The sequence below is a fragment of the Primulina eburnea genome, chromosome 6, assembly GCF_022965805.1.
Source record: "Primulina eburnea isolate SZY01 chromosome 6, ASM2296580v1, whole genome shotgun sequence".
NCBI lineage: Eukaryota > Viridiplantae > Streptophyta > Magnoliopsida > Lamiales > Gesneriaceae > Primulina > Primulina eburnea.
Window position 1 is genome coordinate 31584629 of NC_133106.1, and position 27154 is coordinate 31611782.

Sequence of the window (27154 nt, forward strand, 5' to 3'; positions counted from 1 at the left end):
TTAATGTTACATTTAATTTCTTAGAGTAAAAGTTGACAAAAATATTAGTAAAGAATGGATGTATTCAAGTATATGTCGTCATTATATATTGAGTAGGTCTATTATTAGACGATCTTTCGAATCTTGATCTGTGAGATTGGTTAATTCTATCGATATTCAAAATAAAATACCCATAAGATCGTCTCATATAAATTTTTGAATTATATTTATAACATAAGAAAAAACAAATGGACAGAGTCCAATAGAAGCTGTTTACTTGAGAACAGCCAACCAGCAAAAGGTGTCATTCACCATCTTCAACCAGTTAATTGATGGCCACCGAAGAAGTGAACCTTGCAGCGATCATCAAGAATCCATCAAACAACGCCGAGTTCATTCTTGTAAAGCAAGAGCCACCCCCGAAATTCAATGAACCTGAGTATGATTCTTATCAAGATTCGGACCTCTGGGACTTGCCTTCTGTGCAATTAAAATTAATTCTTGACAAACCATCGAGTACTTCTCGAAGGGTTCAGATTGAAGTCGAGGGCTCTTCAAGAAACCTCAGTTCCTTGAATCAATTTGACTTTGATTCAGCTCTTGATCAGGTACTTCACTTTAGTGTCATTTGAGTGGTGTTTCTTTGTGGGTTCGATTGATAGTTCTGACATTGTTGTTGTTACCCATGCTCTTGAAATAATGTCTTATGGAAATGATATATTGTGAAATTTTAATAATGATCGGGCTTAGAAGTGGGTCTGAGGTGTGGCATTGTAATATCCTGTTCACTTATCACTTTTCTCATTCTTGTTGATGATTGCTGATGAACTCTGAGAAATTTTCTCTTTTGTTCCTATATTTTCGATCGGACAGGAAAAACAATTCGGTTTTTATGTATTTTAGGTGAGTAGGCTGGGCACTGAGAAAGGCGTAACGAGGTTTGCTGATGGCAAAATTAATTTTTACTATTTTGAAATTAAGTTGATAGGGTAAGCTATATCTGTTTTATCTTCCTTAATTATTTCACTTTTCAGGCCAGAATCGAATCGAATGGTTCTGTGAATGGATTAAATCCATTGAGCAATGTCGTTTCAAAAGTTTGTTTTTTAAAACTGTTACATTGTATATCTACTTGGATGCTTGTGATTGATGAACTTTAGCGATGTTACAAATTACTTCTGCACCCGTCGTGCTTCCCCTTCTCGATCCAGTTTCATCATTCTACATTTGCTACTGACCGAATAGATTTGTTAGACTGAAGATATCATATATTGGAATTATTGTTTTCCATTACTTTTAACCATTTGATAGATTGCTTATAATATGAGTAAGGTGATGCAATTAGAAGATATAATCAATCTCATGAATTAGATGGGCTTAATGTCATATACATGATCTGTTGTTTGTCTAAATATTCTCTCGCTTTAGTGTAGATTCTGGGACAAGTTGTGTTTGAGAAAGCCAATGAGGTTAAGTGGAAGTTCTTAAAGCTTGTAGAGGAGCCTGAATTTGGACCTGGAATCTCTGTGAAAACTGTTTATCTTGTTGGAGAATTGGAACTTCATGATGCGAAATTAAAAGGTTTGACGGGTTAATATTCCCGGTAACATATGTGTAATTAGTACTTTCATTCATACTCCTAATAATTTCTCATCACTTCCATAGTATATTTGTTATTCTATAAATTTCCCTTACATACCACAAATATCATTGGTTTTATTTTTTAGATGGTTATTATTATTAGCCTCTTGATGAATATTTCAAAATCGATATTTTAAAAAACATTAATGAGTTATGCACATTTGCTAGTATATTTATGTGGATCACATAATTACACACGTTTTCTCTTAGGAGCGAACTTACTAGAGTTTCATATTTTTTCAGATACCTTTAATTTATATCATGTAGAAAATGACTGATGAAATCTAAATAGGAAATGGATCACTAACGAGATTTCTGTTATATGCCCTACTATTACCACAGGTCTCTGTAAGTGGATAAACACAGAAAGTTGTGTTGCTAAGCTTCTAGAAGTGAGGCCTAATAATGAACGTATAGGGCCGTTAGTTGTTCTTGGTTCAGATGGCATTCTGAACCAGTCAATGCAATCTTCAAAGCTCAACATTCCTCCCACCCTGAAATCTCAGGTATGTTTATTCGCGGCGAGGTTATGTCTGATAAGCGAAAGCAATTCTAATTTCGATGTTGATTTTAAGCTTATTTTACCCCTACGTGATATCTTTTGTTGATAATCTAAACTTTTTTGAGTCAGTATCATGTTAAGTTGGCTTCACAACCAATCTACCAATTTTGACTATCACAACTATTTGTCTTTTTATCAACTCGTAACCTTTTCACTCGTGGCTTCGATCTTTCTATGGCTGTGGTAAACCTGCATTCAATACTAATGTCTTGATGAACCGGATGTCCCAGTTAGAAATATCACCATGAAAAAGGGAATGCTAAGCGACTTCCAGTGTCCCTAGCGTGGAAAATGCAAAGAAGAGTCTAATCGTATGTCTTGCTTATGCTAAAATTAACTATCTTTGTTGCATATTATGTTAAAAAACATTGTAATGCATAACAAATTTCCTTATATTATATTATTGATATATTTAATCTTCCAGAGTATAATGTACTGGGTAAGCTCTAGTGCTCATAAAAGGATGATTTATGGTTCAAATTTGCAGTAGTTTCTTCCTACATATGAGAAAATGTAGGTGGTACAGTATTATAATTTATATCCACATTCCACGGCTCCGTAACTGGGAAGAGAAAATTCATGTAATAAATGCTGCTGTCTTAGAGCTTTCGTTTGATTTTCACAGGAATATCCTCCTGGAGTTAAACTTATTCCCATGGCAAGCAGAACAGTGAAGCCTTTTTTCACCACAAACTTGATTGTATTTTTTCCTGAGACTAGTAGTGATGGAAGTCGTGGTGATGGTTTTATTGCGTTTGGAGAAGCACTTGTTGTAGATCCTGGATGCAAATCTGCTTTATACAAAGAGGTATAAATTTTACATACCTATTTTCATACAGATGCAAGTACAATTAGTGTGATTCGAACATAATATCTTAGTTTTAGAAGATCATCTGTACCTTAATAATAAGCTACTTAGTTGTCCTATATACAGATATAGTTTGCTCAACGAGGAAAAACCAGAAAAGAGAAATGTATGATTTTGGTGATTGATCAAACTTGCTTGCAATCCTTCTGATACAATTTAGGTCATCTCAATGTGGAGGAACGTTTGGAAGTTGGAACAAATGTCAAACTATTATAATAATTAACTTTCCATACATTAATGAACCACAATGAAAGCTGATGTTATGGAATTAAACCACACAATGTTGCTTTCTGTGACGAATAAGTTATTTCAAAATATTATTTATTAAAATTCAAGAACCACCTGGATTAACTATGATGTCCGAGTTGTTAATTATAGAGGCAAAATGCTCTTCAAAAGCAATCCACATTCTAGTTCAGTAATTCTTTGATACTGGTGGATGATTAGGAATGAGATAAGACCTTGAGAGAGTATATATTGTTATAGAATATTCTAAATTTATCGTACATGCTCTTTCTAAGACAAATTGAAACGGCTTTTATTAGGATTTAGGTATTGATTCAACTCTCGAGTACATGCTCTTTCTTTTACCTGAATTTGGTCAATAAATCTGACCATTGTGTACACCCAACAGATGGATGCATTACCATTATGGCACATCTTTTCTTTCATTGACCCCATTACTAAACGTTTTATTGTGAACTACCAGCTTGAGCAAATTGTTGCTGCGCTCCCACGAAAGTTAGTTGTGTTTGTTACCCATCATCATAGTGATCACGTCGATGGTAAGGATTCCATACAGTATTCTAAACAAAAATCTTTACTTTTATGTCAGTCTTTTTCTTTTTATGTGATTACTCATTATTTGTGGCAATCAAGCTCCACTTGTATTATTTCTCTGAAAATTTTGTTATTTTTTCTTCTATCTCCTCTGAAGAATTGTTGAAAGGTGTCCTCTGCTTTTTGATATCTAGCTTTCTGTTACTTCCTCTTCATGCTTTCCTTGTGCATGGTCATTCATCGGTCTCAACATTCTTTTAGGTCTCAAAATCATTCAGAAGTGCAATCCTGATGCGACTCTCTTGGCTCATGAAAATACTTTTCGCCGAATTAGAAAAGGTGAGATGAGCTGACTTGTAGCTTAAGTTTTTTTCCCTGTATTTTTTCTACTGCATAAGGATATCAAGGAACAAACGCTATTCTTATCGACTAGTTTGCCTTGTGCTTTCAAGCACGAACTTGTATTTTGACAAGAAAAGCATTGATAATCCAAAAAACGTAATGAAGATCATGTTTATTTTTCAAAATCCGAAAATGACTGATGACTTTAAAACTTGATTAACATATCTAGTTAATTGATGACCTTGATTAACATTTCTTGTTAATTATCGATCTTACAGTCACTTCTCGAGTACATTAGTCACATCTGTGTAGAAGAATGTCTCAGTTTTCTTTTTGTTCTTGTTTTTCATATGGAAATTTGGTTGAGGAGAATTCACTTCTTCTGCGGTATATTTGACTTCACTACCAGGCCAGCTATGCCTTTAAGGCTGCATTTTCCTCGTGCCAGTTAGATCAGATATCGAAGATTTTATTAAATTTATTAAGTCAACTTGTATTCATAACTTATATGTTTGTCAGATCTCAATTAATTTTATTTGATTTAAAATGAAGAATGCTATTTGAAGATAACTTAATCTTTTTACAGAACAAATCTTTTTTATCCTAATTTCTGAAATATTGTTTCTGGATGCAGATGATTGGTCTCTTGGGTATGTCCCGGTTCTTGGATCTGAAGAAATATGTATTGGTGGTCAATCTTTGAGACTCATTTCTGCTCCAGTAAGGTTCTTCTGTTCATTAATCTTAATCTTCTGGTTTTGCCCTCAGATTTTTTGGTATATACAGCATTGCTATGGTGCCTCATGGTTTTTGCTGTCTTGAATCCTTTATGCTAATTCTTTTCACTCTGTTTCTCAGCATCTGCTGTACAGTGTTATTTTTATTGTTCCTTGAAGACTTATCTAACTTATGAGTTTCACTCTAATATTTTTAACAGGGGCACACAGATGGTCATATGGCTCTTCTTCATGTCAGTACAAACTCATTGATAATTGGCGATCACTGTGTAGGGTAAGCATTTTTATCATAATCTTGATGTGGCTGTGACCGTTCAGCTGAAGTTTTCTTGTCCAACGTTTATATCTTTATACTTGATGAACCGATCTGTGGATGTATGGTGTGTAATGAATCTCAGTCAAGGAAGTGCGGTCTTGGATGCTGCTTCTGGGGGAAATATGAGTGTAAGTGTACTGAATTATCTCTTTATTCTTGTTATGCATTGACTCTGTCGGAATTTCTGTTTGACTTCTTCAGTTTGATTTTCAGGATTATTTCCAAACATCATACAACTTGATGGATCTCTCCCCACATGCATTGATTCCCATGCATGGTAGAGTTAATATGTGGCCGAAACACATGCTCTGTGGGTATCTCAAGTAAGAATGACAATTACCTGCTCGGTTTGCCTTTATATTTATGTTATCGAATGATCTCGGGAAGCAAGAGGTAAACACATTGTATGTAAAACCGTTTATATGGTACAACCACTAAAAATGTGTGGCTTCGGTGACTATGCAATTTAAAAGTTTTGATTTGCATTGTTGCTAAAAAAATATAGCTTGTGGTTGCGTAACAAGCCTTTTCGACTATCTTTGAAATTTCAGGAACCGCAGAAGCAGAGAATCTACCATTTTGAAGGCTATAAATGATGGAGCAAGAACTTTGTTCGACATTGTTTCATATACGTATGCTGATGTTGATCGCAGTGCCTGGTTTCATGGTTCATCAAATGTGAAACTCCATGTTGAACATCTTGCCCAACAGAATAAACTACCTGAGGTTGGTGTAGTTGCCTTTCTTCTAGAATCAACATATTTCATATTTGTGGATGTGCCTAGGTGTATTTCAAGCTCGTAGACAATTCTTCTTGCATATTGTCATCTAACTCTATGTAGTGAATGCGTTCCTCTTTTCTGGTGATGTTTCACATTTTAAGGGTACAAATCTAAAAGTTTGGAACGAGGGTGAGACTGAGTGACTCCATAGATATTTTGGGAGTGAAACAAGATCTTTGACACTCAGTTAATTTTCAATTGGGACTTTGAATTCCAAAATAGAGCAAATAAATGTATAAGCAGGTAAAATCGAGGAACTGCACAGAAACAGGAAATGGATGACGGAATCTTTCTGGATTCCTTTAACGTAAACAGAAACAAGTCGATAATCAACTTGTTGTGATCTTATGTCTCTTTTATTGTTTATTCTAGTGGAAAGTTCAACTATCTATCCATTGTCACCTGAAAATAGCGTATGAAAGTAGACTTGATTCCTCTGGAACTTGCAGGATTTCTCAATACAACACTTCGACCGCAGTTTAGCTGAATTTGCAAAAAGTATGGGTAAACTATAAGACTACGCAACGAAAATACTTCTCCGAACACATCACCTACACCATCTTCTCTTAGGTTAGATGAGTTACTCGTATTTTTTTAATGCAAAATCTTGTCATCATTTATATGACATAATCAGACCAAATTCTAAACTAGCCGAGTTTTGTCCCCTTATCTTTCTTCATCTGTTGCTTTACTTCTTTATGTTTTGGTTCATATCTGATCTTGAACTCTGCTATGTCTAGGAATTCTCGATGCAGACGTTTCAATCTAGTTGTGGGCTTAAATTCATATCACGGTGGATAGGATCATATATGTGTACTGCATTGACTGTTAAGATTCGCCAGCTGCGGACCGGTGAAGTTGTGGGTGTCGGAGTGGTGGTGATCGCCATTGCTGCTGCTATGTACTCTGTTCGAGTTATACCAAAGTCCAAATAAACTAGTTTAGCTTAGTCAGGAAACTTAAGAATGTCGGGTAGTTTGTTGTGCTTGATATTTGTAAGAATAAAGGGATCTATTTATATTTATCTAATTCTTTTTAAAACATTAGTAATTGAATACCTGGATCACCAAAATCTCAAATTTAAGATGATATCGCATTCCAAAAATTTGTGCATTTCCAAGAAATAATCGTTAAATTGTGAACGGATCCTCAAGGAGCAAATAGGGACAGACAACCTCATGTGAATTTTTTTAATATATTAATTTGGACGTCTGTAAAATAAATTAAACATAATCTATGGTTTTATTTAACATTTTGTACTTGTAACGACGTGCAGTGTCGTGAAATCCAATAAAAAGGAAATGGGATATCGATTATAAAAATAGAGTGACCGTCTCACGGATCATAATCTGTGAGACGTGTCAACTCTACTCATATTCACAATAAAAAGTAATGCTCTTAGCATAAAAAGTAGTATTTTTCATGGGTAACCCAAATAAGAGATCCGTCTCACAAAAACGATCCGTGAGATCGTCTCACACAAGTTTTTACCATAAAAGAGTATGTTATATTTTTAGACATTAAAATATAGGAATTTTGTAATAACGAAATTATTCTTAATCTGAAATTTATCATTAGCAAAGTTTGGAAAAATATTGAAATTCAAGTTTCAACCATCATTTTAAATTATTGTTTTTTAGTTTGTTTTACCAAATGAAAATATTAACTTTTGAATCTTTAGGCATCTTGAGCCCTGATGAAGTAATTAATCAATTTGGTCGAAACATGAATAATTTAACTAATTAATTGGGATGGTTAGGAATATTATACTGAAATTTTTTTATTAAAGATTTTGTTTACAGGAGATTATAAATTCAAAAATTATGGACAAAAATTCACACAATTTCTTCGACAGTTAAACCAAAATTTAACTTATTTATAATATATGATAACACACAAACTGTCGCGTGTCAAGGTCCCCTTGTTTTCGACTTCGGAAAGTTCAAGCTATCAAATTCTGACAACTAACACGTACCTTGACGGCCAACTGATTTTCAACATTTCAATTATTATTTTATAATTGTCCGAGCATATACTATATTTCATGAAAATTATATATATGTCAAATAATTTAGTTTCCGAGCAATTTGACTGTATGTAGAGTATGATAGCTAGTTATAATATAGCAATTTCAATCTTTTACATTTTATAACAATTCAATTGTCACATGTTGATTTTTTTTAATACGTACAATTATTTCACTCCAACATTCCTTCTCCTCCTGAGTCAAAAAAAATGTTACGATTTAGTGACAATACCTTCTCGGGTAAACATGTCGCATATGATTTGTCAAGTATAGTTTATCTGAATAACGTGATTTGCATGGTATTATGTTAGTTCGAAGTTTTACCTTGTGTGCATCGAATGGTAGCGGCGACTGGTTTTCATGTCACCAAAAAGAATGTTATGATTTAGCTTTTGAGAGAATGTCTGAATTTGTGAAATAAGTGAGTATTTGACCAATGATCAAGAGTTCGATTCTTTTTACCAATACTTTCTTTGACAAGCTAATATGTCGCACAAGATTTGTTCAAGACGATTTAATTTATTAATATGAATTGTAAACTATTACATAAACTGGGGGGTTTCTGATTGCGAAACGAAGGTGAATGCATGTTCTATCCTATTTTTTTTTTAAAAAAATTGTATAAATATGTTACGATTTAAACAGTATATAAGTGTATCTTATAAAAAGTTAACACTATCGAATATCGATGTTTTATCTCTTGAGATTATTCAACTTATAAGTCACGTCAAATATACGTTGTCTTAGTCCGCAAGCCTGGTCGATATAAGACTAGCAAGTCAACATCAATTTCATCCTTCCACAAAGGCGACTAACAAGAAATCATTGGTCGGATATAACTAGCAAGCCTCTTCCCGTAATCTCACCACCGCAGCCGCATCCGTGAAAATGAAAACCCACAACCAGAATCCATTCTTCCTTGCCGGGAAACTCATAAAAACCTCATACCCACTTCGTCTGAATCTCCTCTCCTACCTCTTCCCGTTCATTTTGGGCTTAACTTGCCTCATTTTCTGCTTCCATTACAAAAGATTATCACTCAATCTCAAATATTTCACCAATGGCCAACCCTTCATCATCGTTTCTCAATCATCTCTATATCTCCAACCTGCAGCTGATCGAATCATCGTGAATACTTCGAACACAAGCAATAGATGGAGAAAGTTCCTAAAACCACCTGCCGTGCTGCATGGCATGAATGATGAAGAGCTGCTGTGGAAAGCATCAATGGTTCCTAATATTCAAGAATTTCCATTCCAGAAAGTGCGGAAGGTCGCATTCATGTTCTTGACAAGAGGGCCGGTGATTTTGGCACCGCTTTGGGAGTTGTTCTTCAAAGGGCATAAAGGGTTGTACTCAATATACGTGCATTCGGATCCATGTTTTAACGGGTCGGAGCCGAAGGGTTCTGTGTTTCATGGCAGGAGAATTCCGAGTAAGGTCAGCAAATTACATTAAGTTATCTTCAATATTACATTATTTTATATTATAGTTCTCATTAATTGATTGCAAACAACATTAACAGCATCCTTTAAAATTTGGAAAATACGATTGCATTTAGACATATTTGAAATAAAAAAAATTTCGAACTCATAATTATAAATCATCTTATTTTCCTCTGTGATTATTTTAATTTATGTTAAATATTTAAAATACGTTAGCATCAATTATTATATTGGATTCTAAATTAACGTGGTTGGATATTACTACATTTAAAATATTTTCCAATAAACAAAATTATAGTTCAAAGCATTATTTGCTCAAAAACAAGTCTTTCATCCAAATACAATATTGTAATTTTGATTTTACATCAAATTTTCCTTGAAAGAGAAGAATACTATTTGTAAAACACAAAAAATCATATAAGACTATCTCACATATCAATTGTATGAGATGAATCTTCGACCCGACCCGTCTCTTGAAAAATATTACTATTTATGTCAAAAGTATTAATTTACACAAGTCGACCGTCTCACAAGATATCTAATATTCATATATATCATTTTGGCTTGCCAATTCTGGAGAATGTCGATCCCATAGCTAGTCCAATAATTGGAAAAGCTGGTATGATCAATTAAGCAATAATTCAAAGATAGATATGAAGCTTAATAATTACCTTATTTTTGTGGAGAGAAGAATTAGAATAAAGCAGCTGTCTGGCTTCGTGGTCCAGCATTCTCCTGTCAACTTTTAAAGTCATAGCAAAATATGAACGACAACTCTCCGAAATAAGATTCAATTCCACATTCTAATACAGAAGAATGAGCTGTAATTAGAGACTTTACATTTTTGCAAATTAAACTTTGTATCTAATAAAAAAAATTATAGAATTCCAAATTATATATGCAAATAATATCAACTAATTAAATATAGTTTTACGTTTTTTTGGGGTAGAAAAACCCGCTTAGTTAAATTAGAATTTAAATAATTTTTACACACATATGTTTGCATTGAGAAACAAATATTCTTATCAAATTTATGATTGAAATAAGGTTGCATGGATTGAAAGCGAAGGATTTCAAAATCATAAGAATAAAAATATTAGCTTTTTCCAGGTAAATTCGTTTGAAAATGGATTTTAAACATCCAACCAGCCAGTTATTTATCTTTTGAATCATTATAAAAGATTTCAGTGTCATTTCAAATCTTTTCTTCAAATACTCTCTTAAATTCAAATCTCATCGATTTAAATGCAATATAACTTAATTTAGAATAGTTTGTAGAGCATACACTGGGTCGGTTGTAGAAATAATTAATTGTTAGCAATTAATCAAGGTGGGCATGGGTGGCCTAAATCAGCCATTTTTCATTGACTTTGTGGCTGCGCCGGACTTGCTTGTGATGCTTCCACCACTTTTCATCAATATATATAGAAATTAGGTGAAACACAATAAATGCCCTTATTCATTAAAAGAATAATCCATGATTCTCTTGTGAGACTGTGATCTATATATGTGAGACCGGATTGATTCGGTCCATATTTACAATAAAAAAATAATATTTTTGTCATATTCGGGTCGGTTTTAAGATTTATCTTATAAAATTGATACGTGAAACAAACAATATCCTATGAATTTGTGTGTCATAAAATTTGGTGGTATTTTAATGGAAGAATAGAGGGTATGCACAATAAAAAGAAGAAGGCGAAACACATGTGCGCTTTAATTAATGGCACACTAATTTGGCATTGGGTGTGAAATATTGACAAGCACGAATCCCTACCCTTTCCGTAGAACATGGGGTAGCCTTTAACCGGGATCACTTAGCGACAACTTCTTAACTATTTGTTGCCCACCACAACCTTTTGGACCACACCATATCTTTCAACTAGTAACAAAATAAGATTTTTTTTCTTTGAATCTTGTATATAGGGTGTAAACGAAATGAATCAAATAGAATCGAATATTGGTATAAATATAAGGTTTGAATTCGACTCGAAGTAAGCATATTCGAGTTCGAGCTGGATTTGAAGCTCGAAATTTTTAATTTTTTTTGCACAAATTCGGCTCGAAATGAAGTTTGAGTTTGCATTCGGCTCAAAATATAAGAACTTATTTGCGAGCTATTCGAAATATTTCTCGGATATTAATTCCGATGATAAATGTTTAAAAAAGCTCGAAATGTATATATTTATAATATAAGAATATTATATTAACGGTTCTCGAACTATCGAACAAAATAATTTTAGCTCAAGTTCGTCTCGATTTTTTTTTGAAAACGTTCAAGTTCTATAAATTCAAATAAGAATCGAATATTTATCGAGTCGACTCGAAAAGCTCGTGAACCGGCTCGATTCGTTTACAGCGCTTATTATATATTTACAAATGTCACATTGGTAAGGAATTTTATATCAAATTGTTAATTGTAACACATGGTTATGCATGCTGACTAATTTTTTTAGAGATCTTTCTTTAACTTGCTGGGATATTTATTTGATGCAACTTATGAAAATTGTTAGAGATTATAAGTTATAGTACTTTGTGCATCGATGCAGGAAGTTGAATGGGGCAACGTTAACATGATTGAAGCAGAACGCAGGTTACTAGCCAATGCCCTTCTCGATTTCTCTAATCAACACTTTGTACTCCTCTCCGAGTCTTGCATTCCCCTTTACAATTTTTCAACTATCTACTCTTACTTGATGAATTCTACCCGAAGTTTTGTCGAGGTGCTTGATCTACCTGGCCCTGTTGGGCGTGGTCGATACAGCCACCGGATGAATCCCATCATCAAACTTGACCAATGGAGAAAGGGGTCCCAATGGTTCGGGATAAAGAGAGATCTTGCGGTAGAAATTGTCGCGGACAACACTTATTTACCGGTTTTCAAAAATTATTGCAACGGATCATGTTACGCTGACGAACACTACTTACCGACTCTCGTGAACATAAAATTTGGAGGGATAAATTCAAATCGAGGTCTGACTTGGGTCGACTGGACGAGGGGTGGGCCCCACCCCTCGAAGTTTATAAGACCGGACGTCACTCCGGTGTTCTTGGAGAAACTTAGGAATGGTACCGATTGTGAGTACAACGGGAAGCCGGCTCGTGTTTGTTTCTTGTTTGCAAGAAAATTCACACACCATGCATTGGAGAGGTTAATAAGGTTCGCACCAAAAGTTATGCACTTTACTGTATAGGCATTTATATATAGACGTGAATAGGAATTTAAAAAAAAAAAAAATCCAATTTTTGCATTGTAGCTTGTATGTTATCCTTCTTTATTCATGTTGTAAGTAAATTTAAAGTCATTGTTCAATAATTTGTATTTTTTCCAATTTTAATCCTATTGTATCGGAATGACGACATGGAGTCGAAAAATCATGATTTGTCACCTAAATTAAATTGCTCATATGTCTCGTGCAATGTCAGTACTACGATGAAAAATATCTAAAATTGGAAAAAAAAAAAAAAATACAAATTAGTGGACTAAAACCGCAAGACCGGAAATATGACAAAAAATGAACAACATGAAAGTTATGCGATCAAAAATATAATTTATTTTGTCTTGACACTAATTTTTGGTGGGAATATGACCCCTTCAAGATATTTTAATTTTTAATTAGACTATGAGTTTTGTTATAATTTACAAGGAAAATGTACAAATTCTTAAATATGCTATTTTATTCCATAGGTTCAATCTATTGTTACAATAAATTAATTAGAGCTCCAACGATTTACTCACTAGTAGAAATATTTCTTTTATGATGTAGATCTCAAATTTGAGTAACATTAAATAAAATGTTATATTATGTATTTGATTTACTGAAAATTAATTACATAAATAAATTATATGTGACCGTGAATTGGAAAATGTGATTATTGACAATACAGTTCTTTTACGTTATAAGCTGGCATTTCAACGAAGTGTTGAAATTTTAAAGATATATATGAATTGATATTCAACTATATTGAAGACATGACACATGCATCAGATTTATGATAATCGATATCAAGTCAAATTATTATTATTTGAGTAAGTCTCTTATGAGACGGTATCACGAATTTTTATTTATGAGATGAGTAACTCTACACAATAAAAAGTAATATTTTTCATGGAAAATCTAAATAAGATATCCGTCTCACAAAATACGACCCGTGCGACCGTCTCACACAAGTTTTTATCTTATTATTTCGCAATTTTTCTCTTTTTTCCTTTGAGATTATTTTGAATTCGTCCTATCGACATCTTGAGATAGAAATATTAATAATATCGAAATAAATATTTTCTACTCTCTGTTGTCTAATTTTATGATACTATGTATCTTTGCTTTAGTTATGGGAGTTTTTGAAATATATTTTGTTTTATGGGAATTTAATTGTTATTTATGTGGATGAGTTATAATGTAAAAAATAGTACTGAAAAAATCATCTTAATATATTTAGATTGTATTTTATACTATAATATATTAGTATTATTATTATAGTTTTGGGAACTTACTCCTACTACCAATTACGTAATTGATTTAACACCAATTATTACTTTAAAAAAATTTGGTATGCTGACTGCATTTTTCTCACGTATCATACATCAAAAAAGTGCAAAAATTTTGATAGAACAAGTTAAAATCAACATCTTTTCCTAGTTCTGAACCAAATGCAACTACACATCTGATCTAAACAAAGTAAATACACAAAACCCGGCACCAAACCAATGGAAACAAGTTCTCTGGCTAAAGCATTGATAGTTCATTCGCTCGCTCTGCATGTGTCTTCAGAAACCGACGGCGATTCTGAAACCGAATCAAGATTTTCATGAGGAGACACCTCCAATCCCCTTAACTCTTCTATCATTTTCAACACATAGTTCATCTTCGGCCTTTGATCCGGCATAGCTTGAGTACAAGACAACGCTATCTGTAACAGCCCCACCATTTCTTCTTCGATGTCTTTATACCTCATAAGCTCCAAATCGAACACCTCAGCCGTCCATTCTTCTCTCACAACAGACTGAACCCACCTCGGTAAATCAATAACCCCACTGTAACCCGAGGCAGGACCATTATTTTCAACAGCTGAGGGGGATTTTCCAGTCAGCAGCTCTAACAACAGTACTCCAAATGAATAAACATCAGATTTTTGGGTTAGTTTACGACCATCAAGAGCTGCTTCCGGGGCACGGTAGCCATTGGATTTTGGGACCGGAGAAGGTGAGGCAAAGACAGAGAGGCCAAAATCGGATACTCTGGCGTTACCGGCTTTGTCGATAAGAATGTTAGTAGACTTGATGTTACCGTGTGTAAGTTTAAGGGATTTGCACGGGTTATGAATGAAGGCCAGTCCTCGAGCTGCTCCAGCTGCTATCTTTAATCTTGTGGTCCAGTCTAATGGTGTTCTTCCGGGCCCTCTGTTGCCTGTAAACATTCACAAAAAAAATTTGATCTGTGATGAATCAAGGTATCTCATTTATTACATAGTAACGGCTGCAACATGGTTCTTGGGATATCCGACCACATTAGAAAGAATGAGAACAAACGGCCTGAGAATTGTGGATAATAAGTATAGGGGATGTGCAATCAATAAATATACACGGTATCCTCTATTGTCCAATAAAACTCCAAAGGCCCAAATCACTGACCACGGCTACCAGGAATGGTATTTCAGGCAAGCCCAGGCAGACAAAGGTTTCGTGTAATTTTGAAACAAATTAAAATGCTTGCCTCACTTGTTCCGTAGGGGGCGAATCAAACAGCAGAGGTTTCCAAGAGTAAGGCAAGTTTCAGCTAACAAAATTCAAAGGTATCAGACAAGACCACAATGCCCAATAAAGTGGAACATTGACCTTATAATATACCATGAAAAAAGAACAAGAATAGCTAAACAACATAAACAGAGACACCTAACCCCTCAGTCAACTTTTTAACTTTTTCCTACAGAAATATGCCTATTGTTCAGGCAAATAATAGGATATTTTTTGATACATTTTGAGTCCAAAGCATATAGACTGAAAAATAACACTTGTAGCAATTATAAAGTATCTTGTAAAGCCAATTTTAAGAAACATTGTATCAAGATCACGACTTCATAATACCAAGAGCCTAACTATTATGATCAATTCAAAAGGTACAAAAAACTTTTCTTCGTCACCAACGAGTTTGAAAGATAACCAGCATCTTCCTCCAAATGACTGAAAGCAAAGCAGGTCTAGAATTCAACCGAGAGAGCTAAATTGAATTTTCACCAACTCAGTCAAGTTACATTATAATCTATACATACAAATTTCTCAACAAAATTTATTAAAAATCCGCACATATGAGAGGTTGAAAAATTACCATGGAGTAGCCAAAACAAGTTTCCATTGGGCATGTAATCATAAACAAGCAACTTCTCATCCCGAGCAAAATAGTAAGCCTTCAAGCTCACCAAATTTGAATGCCTAAGCCTCCCCAGAATCTCCATTTGCTGTTCAAATTCCTTCTTCCCATTCACATTCAAATCTTTCAATCTCTTCACTGCCATTACATTTCCATCATCCAGTATAGCCTTATAAGCTGTCCGAATCCGCCTTTCCCTAGCATTTCGGCTGAAGCCCGCAGTAAAGTCCTCGAGTTCAAACCTCCTTTCTCCGTCAAAGAACACCATTTTGCCCCTCTCGTTCCCCTGCTGTGCAGGATTTGGGTATGGACTCGAGGAGTACACTATTTTCTCCGCGTCCGACCCACTATTCTTTCCCGCTAGCAGTTTGTGTGAATAATTTCGCCAGAAATAGCAGTACAAAAGCAATGAAACCAATCCAAGAACCAAAACATCGCCGAGTATTATGGCTATTATGGCCAACGAGCTGATTTTGTTCCGATGACTATTTCTAGATTTAACAGGTGGCCTAGTTTCCATCGGCATTGCTGTTGGAGATGACGCCACCGTCGTCCTCGGGCTCAGCGGCGACGCCATTGCCCCGCCGGGGCGGCTTGGGTCACTGGAGACCACTTTACATTTATTCAACGGAGGCCCACAAAGAGCGGGGTTATTCAAAAACGATGATGCCGGAAAACCGGCCAGAGAAACGGGAATCTCCCCCGTTAGCCTATTACCGGAAACGTTAAAATCCTGCAGATTCGGCAGGCTCAAACCAGAAATAGGACCCGTGAACAAGTTTTCTTCCAGCTTCAACGTCAGCAAATGCGTCAACCGGTTTAAGCCCAAAGGAATACCACCCGAAAAATCGTTGTAAGACAGATCGAGGCGATATAGTTTCGTGAGCAAGGCAACTGAAACCGGGAACTCGCCAGAGAACTTATTGTGAGAAACGAAGAGCAGCTTGAGACTGGTTAGGCTCGAAAGATCCGGAATGGGACCCGAGAACCCGTTTTCCTTCAAGCTCAGAACCCGGAGCTGAGTCAAAAGAGTGAGGGAATGCGGGAAGGTGCCGTTGAAGTCGAAGTTCTCAAGGACCAAATGGGTAACCCGGTTACGAAGGCAAGAAACCCCAACCCATGACCTCGTGCATGGGTCGGTTGAAGAGTTCCAGGAGGTCAGAACAGTGCCGTTGGGGTCAGCAATGGATTTAAAGCGAAGAAGGGATTGGATGTCGGAATTTCCCACTGCGGCGGCGCAGTAAAACAGGAGGAGGAGGAAGAAGGCCGTGGCCATTAAAGGGTTTGGTTTTCCTGCTGCCATTGTTGGGAATGATGCGTGCTTTCGTGTGTATATGTGAAACAAAAAGAGGGGTGAACACTGGAAAGTGAGATGAGTGAAGAAGAAATAAAGTCGGCACTTATATTTTTTTTTTAAAAAACTAAATATTATTCTTTGACAGTTTTTTTCAATTTGACAAAAACTTATGTGAGATGATCTCAAAAATCATATTCTGTATGATGAAATTTTTATTTGAATCATTCATAAAAAATATTATTTTTTATGCTAAGAGTATTACTTTTTATTGTGAATATCGATAGATTTGACTTGTATAAAGATTTGTGAGATCGTCTCACAAAAAACCTACTCATTTTATTTTATGATTGATGATTTTTTTACAAAACTGATCCCAATGAATCAATAAATAACAAAATAATTCAATTTATTGGATATGTCTAGTTCGAAAAAAAATATTAAAATAGAATCGAATCGACAAATTAAGCGATATTTTTAAAAATTTTAATAATTAATTTTTGGAAATAATGAATTAGATGGGAATTAATTAAATCATAATTTTTTTCTTCGACCACTATTAAACATGAAAAGCCTAAAACCCATAAGCTGGTCGTACTTGTATTCAATATCGTAGGGTTGGGAGAAGATACTGTGAATCCATGTTTGCGACTACAACCTTTGGATCACCGACTCTCATATGGAAACATATAGGACTTGTGCTGCACTTCACTTTAACCTTCAAAAAACAAAAAACTATCAAATCCATTCTATTCTCGCATGTCTTTCCTTTACTAAATTAGGATGCAATTTATTTGTTTGTGTATTCTCAATATTATGGGTGCGAAATAGAGGGTCGGTAGTCGAAAATATACGATGTGTTCGAATAAATTTGAGAATGAATTGGAAAATAATTGAAATCAAATGATAATATGTTACAGCAATACAGCATGTATATTGTAAAGTCGTTAAATCACGTGGTCTTACATAAGATCTTTTTGATCCAACTGTATATTGTAAAGTCGTTAAATCATGTGGTCTTACATAAGATCTTTTTGATCCAACTATGACGTTGATGTATGTGCTCGAGTGATCCATGTTAATTTGATCCCCTTGTTGAAGCAAACACTACACAAATCTCTCATAGTCATTTGAGTTTATTTCATCTTATCTATGTGTGTATTGTCCTTATGATAAGATGGATGACCAAGATTTGTCATGCATATATAGGACCCACTTTTTATTTTGAAATTCTATATATGACAAAATCTTATTCATTGAAATGAAGTGAAGATAATACCCACGTAAATAAAATTTCATTAACCGTCATATCCCGGAGGCTGGCCAGGAGACAGTGGTACTAGGGGATCCAATGTGGTGCGTGAACTTAAAGCCAAGTGTGGGAATTTCTTAAAAAAAAGGGTAAAATTGTCCAAAAAGTACAATTCTGTTGGGACCACAAAGAGGGAGGTGCGCCTGTGACTGATAACGGAAAAGCTGGCAATAATGCTCATTTATATATCGTGTAATATCAGGTGTGGTAATTATTATTTTCTTCAGAGCAGTTACAGACGTATATTACTACTTATTATATAATATACACATAAATAAAATAAACTACAAATTATAAGAAAACCAATATTTAATTTAAGTAAAAACTTGTGTGAGACGATCTCACATATAATATTTGTGAGTCGGATCTCTTATTTGAGTCATCTATGAAAAATATTATATTTTATGCTAAGAGTATCACCTTTTATTGTGAATATATGTAGGATTGATCTGTCTCACAAATTAGATCCGTAAGACGGTCTCAAATGATACACACTCATTAATTTAATATATATACAATATTATTTTTACATATTCATAGGGACGAGGCAGTTAAATTATTAAATAATTGTGATGGCCTTTTAACTTATTTTACATGTAATTTAGCTAATTTTTAAATATCTATCTGTATATGCATACATATATACATTATACACTCTAAAAATATATTACAATGTCTGTATTTATATGTGTTCAAATTATACGGCTTGTTGAATTTTTTTTTATGACACTTGAATCCGTTGTTTTTTTTATGTATTGGGTAAATTCTCAGTCTAAGTTCATAGTATGAAAATCATGCTAGTTAAGAAAATAATGATAATAACAAATCTTCAAACTAACGTTATAATCAATAAATCATGTTAAATTTTTGTGAGATATATTCGTTCAAGAAAATATTGATCGATAAAATCGATATTCGGGTCATTAAAACAAACATAACATACATGTAACTTTAACACGTCATAGAGGCCATGAAATGATAAAGATCCAATGATTTTGTTAGTGTCCCATAATAAATCTTTAGGAATCCTCGAAATCTGAAAGCAACACATGAAGCTATGATAACTCGATTTCTTGTCCTCAGACAATAATATTTCAAAATCTTTTTCATTCTTAGTTTTCTAAATCATATGATGATCTAATTATTATATATTATATTATATGTTTGGGGAAATATTGATCAGAAGAAATCCATGATTCTACTAATAAATCAAAATCCATCATCTTATAAAGAAAAACAATTCGGATGCTTGCAAGTGTTTCTTAAGAATGATAAGCATGGCGTTCTTATTTGGCTGCGAAAGATAACCATGATCATATCGCTATTTGATTTAAAAAAATTATGTTATTAATATCATTTATTTATTTACCCTCGTGTGATACGAAACTTATCATGATAGACAAAATTAATTTTCACGAACACGAACACGAACACGATCACTTCATCTAACAGATATGGGATTCTCCATGCATGGGAAATTGTAAGAAGAGAGCGAATTAAAATGAAATAAAGTTGGTAATGGTAAGTACAAGTGCAGCATCATTAACGTTGAATGGAATTTAAATATTGTTAAATATACATAATGATAAGCGAGGGGCCATCATTTGGTCTAACGACAAAAGAGACAAAGTTAAGATTGTATGATTTAAGATTTATGATTATTTTCACATTGAATGTCGCACTATTTCGAATTATGGCTTTACTTTTTTTTTTTTGGGGGTCTGAAATGAGTGAATCTCATGATTTAAAGACTGGCAATTTACTTCTTTTTCGCACTTTTAACGAGCCATGAATTTATTTTCCGGTCAAAAATATATTCGAGGCCTTTATTTTTACCCTCTCACACGGTTCATTTCATCCTACATGTAGAAACACTACCCCATGATAGAATCAAGAGTCCAAATTTAACCACACATACATGGGGTTCACTAATTTTTTTAAAATCACATATGTGTATGAATCTTGTCCATCCAAACCATGTGATGACAGTGCCCCACATGTAACATCAACTTAACTATCTCACACGTACACATTTCGTTCACAACAATGACTTTTCAATTCTTAATATGTTTGTTTTTTTTATAATAGAAATTCAAGAAGACAAAAAAAAATAAAACTATGTTTTCATTTTTTAAACAAAAAATTAGTACATCAACCAGGGAGCATCATTCTTCGACTAATGTTGAGATTTCAAATTATGATCAACATCTCACCAATTACTAAAGAGTTGATAGTGATGTTAGTTGTTTTGTTAAACTAGGTCCGGCCAAATGTACTTTAATGCGGCAATGTCCTGTCAATGAAAGATACGCAATCAGACAAACTATGTTAAAGGGCCACATCAACCTGTTACGAAATATTAATGAACCAAATTGGAATAACAATATCAACGACTTCAAAAATGTTAGTTTGACAAATTTCCTTGGTTTATCAGATCATAAGTCAGCCCAGGGTCAAAATATTTTTTGACTACACCTCGGGTCATGATATAATTTTGGATTTGCCTAAAATACTTAAACGAACACTGCGTTTTCTTAAATGTGTTCAATTGATTTCTTAAACGAACACTGCCTTTTCATTAATGAAATTAATATTTTGATTTCTGTAATGTGACATAATTTGTAGCAAAAATGTACTATTTTGGTATTTGCTCTTTAATGTTAGAAATCGTTTGTATCGAAATAGTCAGCTCGTGCTTAGTATTTATAAATAATTGTTAATTCCAATAATTAACCGTTGCTTATGAGGAAATTGGGATTGGAGAAGGTTTCCAGCCCAGTGAAAAATAACAGAAGCCCATCTCTTTTTAGGAACAACAAATTATAATACATTTGAATATGGGCCTTGCCAGTTGTCGAAATTCGTTGGATCCAGCCCAAATATGGTTAGCTACACACCAGCGTTTGTAACTTCTCTGTATCATTTTGCCACGAACACCTCACTATATATATACTCTGCACATGCGGCGTGTGTATTTTTTTTTAATATTTATGACTAAAATGAAATTTGACAATCGAGTACACATTAATATTGAATAAAAAAATAAACAAAATGTTTTTGATTAAAAAAAAACAAAATGTATTTTTATCAATATGGGTCAAAGAAACCCAAAACGACAAGAACAACAACATATTCTACTATGCTTAAACTTATAATGTAAAGTTCTATGAATTTTTCTTTACACACATTTTATTTTTATTTTTTATTTTCAAATTCAAAATATAAGATTTTTTTTCATTACTATAGTCATTCGATAATGTGCAAAAGAACTATACATACGTATCGCGTGTGAGTACTATGATAATATATAACATGTAATGAGGCATATTTGAGAAATTATATTTTTGATCTCATAAATTATATATTTTTCAATTTTGTTTTTAAAAAAAAAAGTCGAATTATTTTCTTAGGGCAAGGACTAATAAATTGAGAGAGATGGGAATATATATTTTCTAAAAATAAAAAATTAGGAGTCACATTCTGAATCTTCTATACGCGCAGGGTCAAAAAAGCAAGCACTTGTTACAGATTCAATTCAACTGAAGTGTCAACCCCGTCCGCGACTCATCGGGGACCCAATGTTACATTTTTCAATAATTACGCGCGCATTTAAACTCGATGCGGCTGGAAATTTTTAATTCAGTCAAATTTTGATTCCGTGGCGTAGCTTTTCTTCTCCTGGGAAATTATTTATAAAACCAAGTAATTATTGATATGGCCGCCGCGGGCGGCTGCCGGAGCTGCAAAGAGATCCTATATGACGCCTCCGCAGGCGCCTCAGCTGGTAATTTTATGCGATTTGGCCAAATTACGAGTTTTTTTTTTACATTGGGGGTTTGTTATTTGTGTTTTTCTTTTGATGTTCAGGTGCTATCGCGGCAACTTTTGTGTGCCCGTTGGACGTGATTAAAACGAGGCTCCAAGTCCATGTCCTGCCTGAAATTCATACTTCTGGCCACAGAGGTTCGTGTGCTGATGGGATCAGACTATTCTCTTTTTAGCTTTTGCTGAAGTAGATTGATGGAACTGATTTTTTCATTAAATTTTTGTTTCCTATTTGTGCTCTTGTGTTTTTCAGAAGCAAGATTTTCATGTTTGTGAATGGGGGGTGTATTTCGAAGCTTAGTGGTTTAATATTGCGTGCCATGTGTTGTTAATGTTATCGCTTGCTTGCGTATTAATATAACAGCATCTTAAACTATCTGATTAGAAAATGTTGGATCTCTTGAGTTTGGTAGAATTAGGGTGGGATATGTGTACAATTATTCTTTAGTTTTAGCATATTGCGTTGTTTGTGTTGATTTCTAACTTGCTTGAATGAAGAAAGTGAGGGATTTTCTTAACCACCTTTTGCATTCTCTCTCCATTGACATTAATAATCTGAGCACAACCTTATGCATAAATTAGATGAGGTGAAAGACAGTGTCTCATTATGTTACTTCATCGTGAGATTGAACGACATAGCTATGAGGACTTTATTTGGTTTCCCCCCTTGTCTGAATAATGCGTGTACCAATACCCGGTCACTATTTCTCGATAATTTAGGAAAATCGGTGTGATGTAAGCTCCTTTTTGTACATAAGTGAGTTTAATAGGTGAAGTGAAGCGTAATAAGCCGTGGTTCATATCGAATTTGAAGCACAGACATTTTATAAATCTTATCTCTGGGCCATGATTAAACTTTATAGATGCATGCATTGAATCCTTTTGTTGCACGAACATACTTGGACTCGCCGAAATGTGGTATTGAGATCAAATTGAAATAGGCAAAGAATACTATGGATTTCATCAGTCAATCAACCTATTTTACTCAAATTACGTCATCCTACATCATATTTTCTTATTATTAGAATTGTTTCCAATGCTTTTCGTGGAAAAATTGAGCTTTTGTTATAAGCCCCTTAAGTTATAAAAGAAATCAGGAGCAGGAATAGCTATGCACATAACCTTTAAGTCTCTTTTTCATTTTACAATTGACACTGTATCTAAAAGGATGAAGCTCTGTTAGATTATATTACACATTTTTTTCACTCTGCTTCAGCACCAGGGAAGTGTCTAATTTATGTCATTTCCCTCCTAACAATCAGGAAGTGTAATTATGACACTCCTGCAAAACATTGTCCGAAATGAAGGTTTCAGGGGACTTTACCGTGGCCTTACACCAACCCTAGCAGCATTACTTCCAAATTGGGCTGTGAGTACTGCATTAAACACATTTGCCTTTGGGGTTATTTTTCTGCATTTTACTTTGTATATTTTCAGATAATTCTGCTCAGGTGATTGGTATGGTTCCAAATTATCCAGACAGCATTCTGATTTCTTTCACAATCAAACGGTTATTACTTGGGTCGATTAGGCTTTTCAGTGGAGCTTTCTCCTACTAAAACCCCTCATTTTTGGTCTCTCAGTTTATTTTAAAAATATATCAAGTAACACAACACTTTATATTTTAAATGAATTATTCAAAATACAAATTATATTTGATGAGTCAGAACCATATCTTTTCTCTCTGCTATTCAACTACTCATATATAGCTACTATTTTCATATAATTATTATGTGACATAACTTCATCAATAACACTTCAACCTTTTGATATTGTATCCTATCGTGATTCATTTATAAATATAAGCCCCCGTGAGCATAAACATTTTACGTGATTAATCCTGCCATATATAGGTTATTAGTATATCTTAAAGCTTGGTTAGTAAAGTCCTTTACTATGAACGCATGTTGCATGTGTTGAGGTGCCTTTTAAAAGGTCGTCTTTCCATGTTAATCTCATGATGACTGGAATGGTTAAGTTCAGTATGTGGCAATACTTTAACGGTTTTTGTGTTTTTTCCCTCAAATAGGCTAATTGCCTTTCCTTCTTGTAATAGAGCTAATAGACTTCTTTTCTGCATGATTTTACAATTGACAAAATGAGCAAACTACTATTTTTCAATGTATCCTAAAAATGCATTACAAATTTTGGTTTTCATTCATACTAAAGACTCGGAGTGCTTCAGTGTTCTTTAGTTGATGAAACACATGAAAATCCATCATTTATCCTTTTTCCCCCCTCGGCCCTCCACAATGATGAAATATAAATATTTTATAGGTTTACTTCACAGTTTATGGACATCTCAAAGAGCTGCTCCATTCATATGGTAGGTTTTCCCCCTTGCACAACTGAGAAATATTTTATGTTGTACTTTTTTTTTGGATTAACATATATAAACTGTCCTTACTGTAGATCGCGAAAGCTTTTAAAAAAGTGAAAACTTGTTGATTTTTTTTCATGTTAACCTTTAGATGTATGCTTATTAAACTTTCATAAATACAGAGGGTAGCAGTGACCAGCTTTCAATTACATCAAACATGATAGCGGCCTCGGGAGCGGGTGCTGCAACATCTATTGCAACAAATCCTTTATGGGTTGTTAAGACGAGACTTCAGGTAGGTTGGAATGTCCTTTTAACCTGAATGGCATAAGAAATTTTGAGAATCTCGGTAGTCTTTGGATCTTTCCATGCTTAGTGGTAAATTTAAAAATGTTTGTTTTTAAGTTTTTGAAAACTAGTTATGCTTAGTCCTAAATCACCTTATGATATATGTAATTCACCAAAATATCTATATAATTGGTAATTTTTGGTACAATACCCTTTTTCAAGCATAGAAATTTTGATATGGTATCTCTGAGGACGGCTGATTTAATATTTCATGCATGTACTACAGTAGGTAGTGACTGCGTTAACTTACACTATGTTTTTCAGATATTATATATATACATTTATCTCTGAGTTTGGCTCAATTGATTCAAACTTCATCTCTTTGTTTAGACACAAGGAATGAGGCAAGATGTGGTTCCCTATAAGAATATAGTTTCTGCTTTGAGACGAATTGTACACGAAGAAGGATTTCGTGGATGGTATAGGTTAGTTCTTACCTCAGTGACCAAAACATTTAACAAATCTTATCGTCTTTCAGAACGATATTTTGTTGTGTTCAGCTTTATTGGTTTAGCTCCTTGGCACAAAATAATTTGATGATCTTAAGGAAACAAGAAATGTTAGTTTCCAGATGGCCAGTAAATTGTGTATATGAATATTTTCCTTCCATTTCTTTTGCAGTGGCCTTCTACCTTCTCTTGCTGGGATCAGTCATGTCGCTATCCAGTTCCCATCATACGAAAGAATAAAATTCCACTTGGCAAAACGAGGTAAGATTATGAATATTTATGTCGCTGCTTCTACTGCTGCTATTGCTAACAATTTTTTAAAATTTCCCCAAATTTGAAGGAAATAAGAGCAGTGACAATCTCAGCCCTGGGGAGGTGGCAATTGCTTCGTCATTCTCAAAAGTAGTTGCTTCTTTATTGACTTACCCTCATGAGGTATGACCACCTTTTTGCCTGTCGATCTAAATTTCTCAATTGCCTTCACAATTTTGTTTTCATGCTGATCTATTCTCATGAAAGGTCTGTTTCTTGCTATTTTTAATGATGTTATGTGACCCCCAGTTATGTCCCTTTTGTAACACTTCAACTCCCCACCAGGTAGTACGTTCAAGGTTACAAGAACAAGGTCAAGTTCGGAATTCTGAATTGCAGTACTCAGGCGTCATCGACTGCATTAAAAAGATATCAAGAAAAGAAGGTGTTCCCGGTTTTTATCGAGGTTGTGCTACTAATCTCCTGAGAACAACTCCATCTGCCGTGATAACATTTACCAGTTACGAAATGATACATAGATTCTTGTCACACTTATCGGCTCCTGATGGAAAGCATTCAAAACCGGATTCTAATCCCGATACTCGAACCAAATCCCAAAAAGGATCCGAAACTCCAGGAGATAACAGGACATTACACCAATCCCTAAACCCATCTTCTCATCATAGAACTCCAAGTATCCCTCTTCATAAACAGGTTAAACCGGATAATCTAACTGCTAAACATTGAATCGAGTCTGCTGCTACCACATGATTGCTTAAAATTGTTCTTAGATTAGAGTTCAATAAGCAACAGCTTGAATCGTTTTAAATTCTTTTGCCCCCACTGGTAAATGCGTTGTATGTTGTTTCCTTCTTTCTTGTTCTGAAGATTTCGTCATTTTTAGCTGCAGTCGTGTTTGCTGTTCAGCAAAGGAACTCATTTTCTTATTCATGTTGCCGTCTCTTGTCTTTAATATTACCCGATACTAAATTTTTTATTGTTTACTTTCGTGTTATTCAAAATTAGGCCGAATGTCTTGTTTTAAATAATATATCTTATCGTATTCTATTCAGATTTTACTTCAATTCCTCCAAGTAAATAAAATTTGGTTATTTTTATCGAAACGACGAAAAAGTCTTTTTCCCTTCACTTGACAAATTTGCCATAAAGGATTATTTTAGCATGTATGTTGCTCATCTATTTTCCATATTCTCACCATGTTCTCGAATTCTCAAATTTTTTAGATCTTTCCGCTATCATTATCTATTTCCTACTAATAAGTAATAAATAAAATAAGTTGTATTTACATGTTTAATAATTAAAACATGTAATAAAATAAATAATTAAAATGGGATAAACACACACACACGTGGAAGGTCAGTTTTATACTATTGAAGTACACGTTTACGAAATAAAATGGAAAAGGGAGTTTTTATGAACGAGGTATTAATTTAACTTGAATTATTGAATTATTGAATGATAGGATTACTTGAATTTAACTTGAATTA

At 34.1% G+C, this 27154-nt stretch overlaps 4 protein-coding genes across 5 annotated transcripts; 3 read left to right on the forward strand and 1 right to left on the reverse strand.

Annotated features, from left to right (window-relative positions):
• Positions 1–231: 231 nt before the first annotated feature.
• On the forward strand, positions 232–7053 carry LOC140834264 (uncharacterized). Of its 2 annotated transcripts, XR_012118701.1 has the most exons (13): positions 232–587; positions 1413–1560; positions 1963–2126; positions 2808–2990; positions 3760–3835; positions 4092–4169; positions 4807–4892; positions 5110–5183; positions 5308–5353; positions 5439–5548; positions 5777–5951; positions 6457–6577; positions 6748–7053. XR_012118701.1 is itself a non-coding variant. In XM_073199020.1 (12 exons), the coding sequence occupies exons 1-12, from the start codon at positions 312–314 to the stop codon at positions 6940–6942; spliced, it is 1611 nt and encodes a 536-aa protein (XP_073055121.1). In that variant the 5' UTR covers positions 232–311; the 3' UTR covers positions 6943–7053. The 2 variants fall into 2 exon arrangements, 1 of the variants encoding a protein (XP_073055121.1); XM_073199020.1 differs by lacking the exon at positions 6457–6577.
• A 1683-nt stretch (positions 7054–8736) lies between these two features.
• On the forward strand, positions 8737–12884 carry LOC140834266 (glycosyltransferase BC10-like). Its single transcript, XM_073199021.1, has 2 exons — positions 8737–9473; positions 12028–12884. Exons 1-2 carry the CDS (start codon positions 8922–8924, stop codon positions 12670–12672), a joined length of 1197 nt encoding a protein of 398 aa, XP_073055122.1. The 5' UTR covers positions 8737–8921; the 3' UTR covers positions 12673–12884.
• Positions 12885–14041: 1157 nt separating this feature from the next.
• LOC140834267 (probable leucine-rich repeat receptor-like protein kinase At1g68400) lies at positions 14042–17224 on the reverse strand. Its single transcript, XM_073199022.1, is given in 4 exon segments — positions 14042–14886; positions 15805–16026; positions 16029–16071; positions 16073–17224. Coding segments are annotated over 4 exon segments (2007 nt in total). The 5' UTR covers positions 17150–17224; the 3' UTR covers positions 14042–14221.
• Positions 17225–21931: 4707 nt separating this feature from the next.
• LOC140834268 (nicotinamide adenine dinucleotide transporter 1, chloroplastic-like) lies at positions 21932–26593 on the forward strand. The gene is made up of 9 exons (XM_073199023.1): positions 21932–22236; positions 22320–22415; positions 23540–23646; positions 24555–24603; positions 24780–24892; positions 25276–25370; positions 25567–25655; positions 25735–25829; positions 25992–26593. The coding sequence occupies exons 1-9, from the start codon at positions 22167–22169 to the stop codon at positions 26391–26393; spliced, it is 1116 nt and encodes a 371-aa protein (XP_073055124.1). The 5' UTR covers positions 21932–22166; the 3' UTR covers positions 26394–26593.
• The last annotated feature ends 561 nt before the right edge of the window (positions 26594–27154 follow it).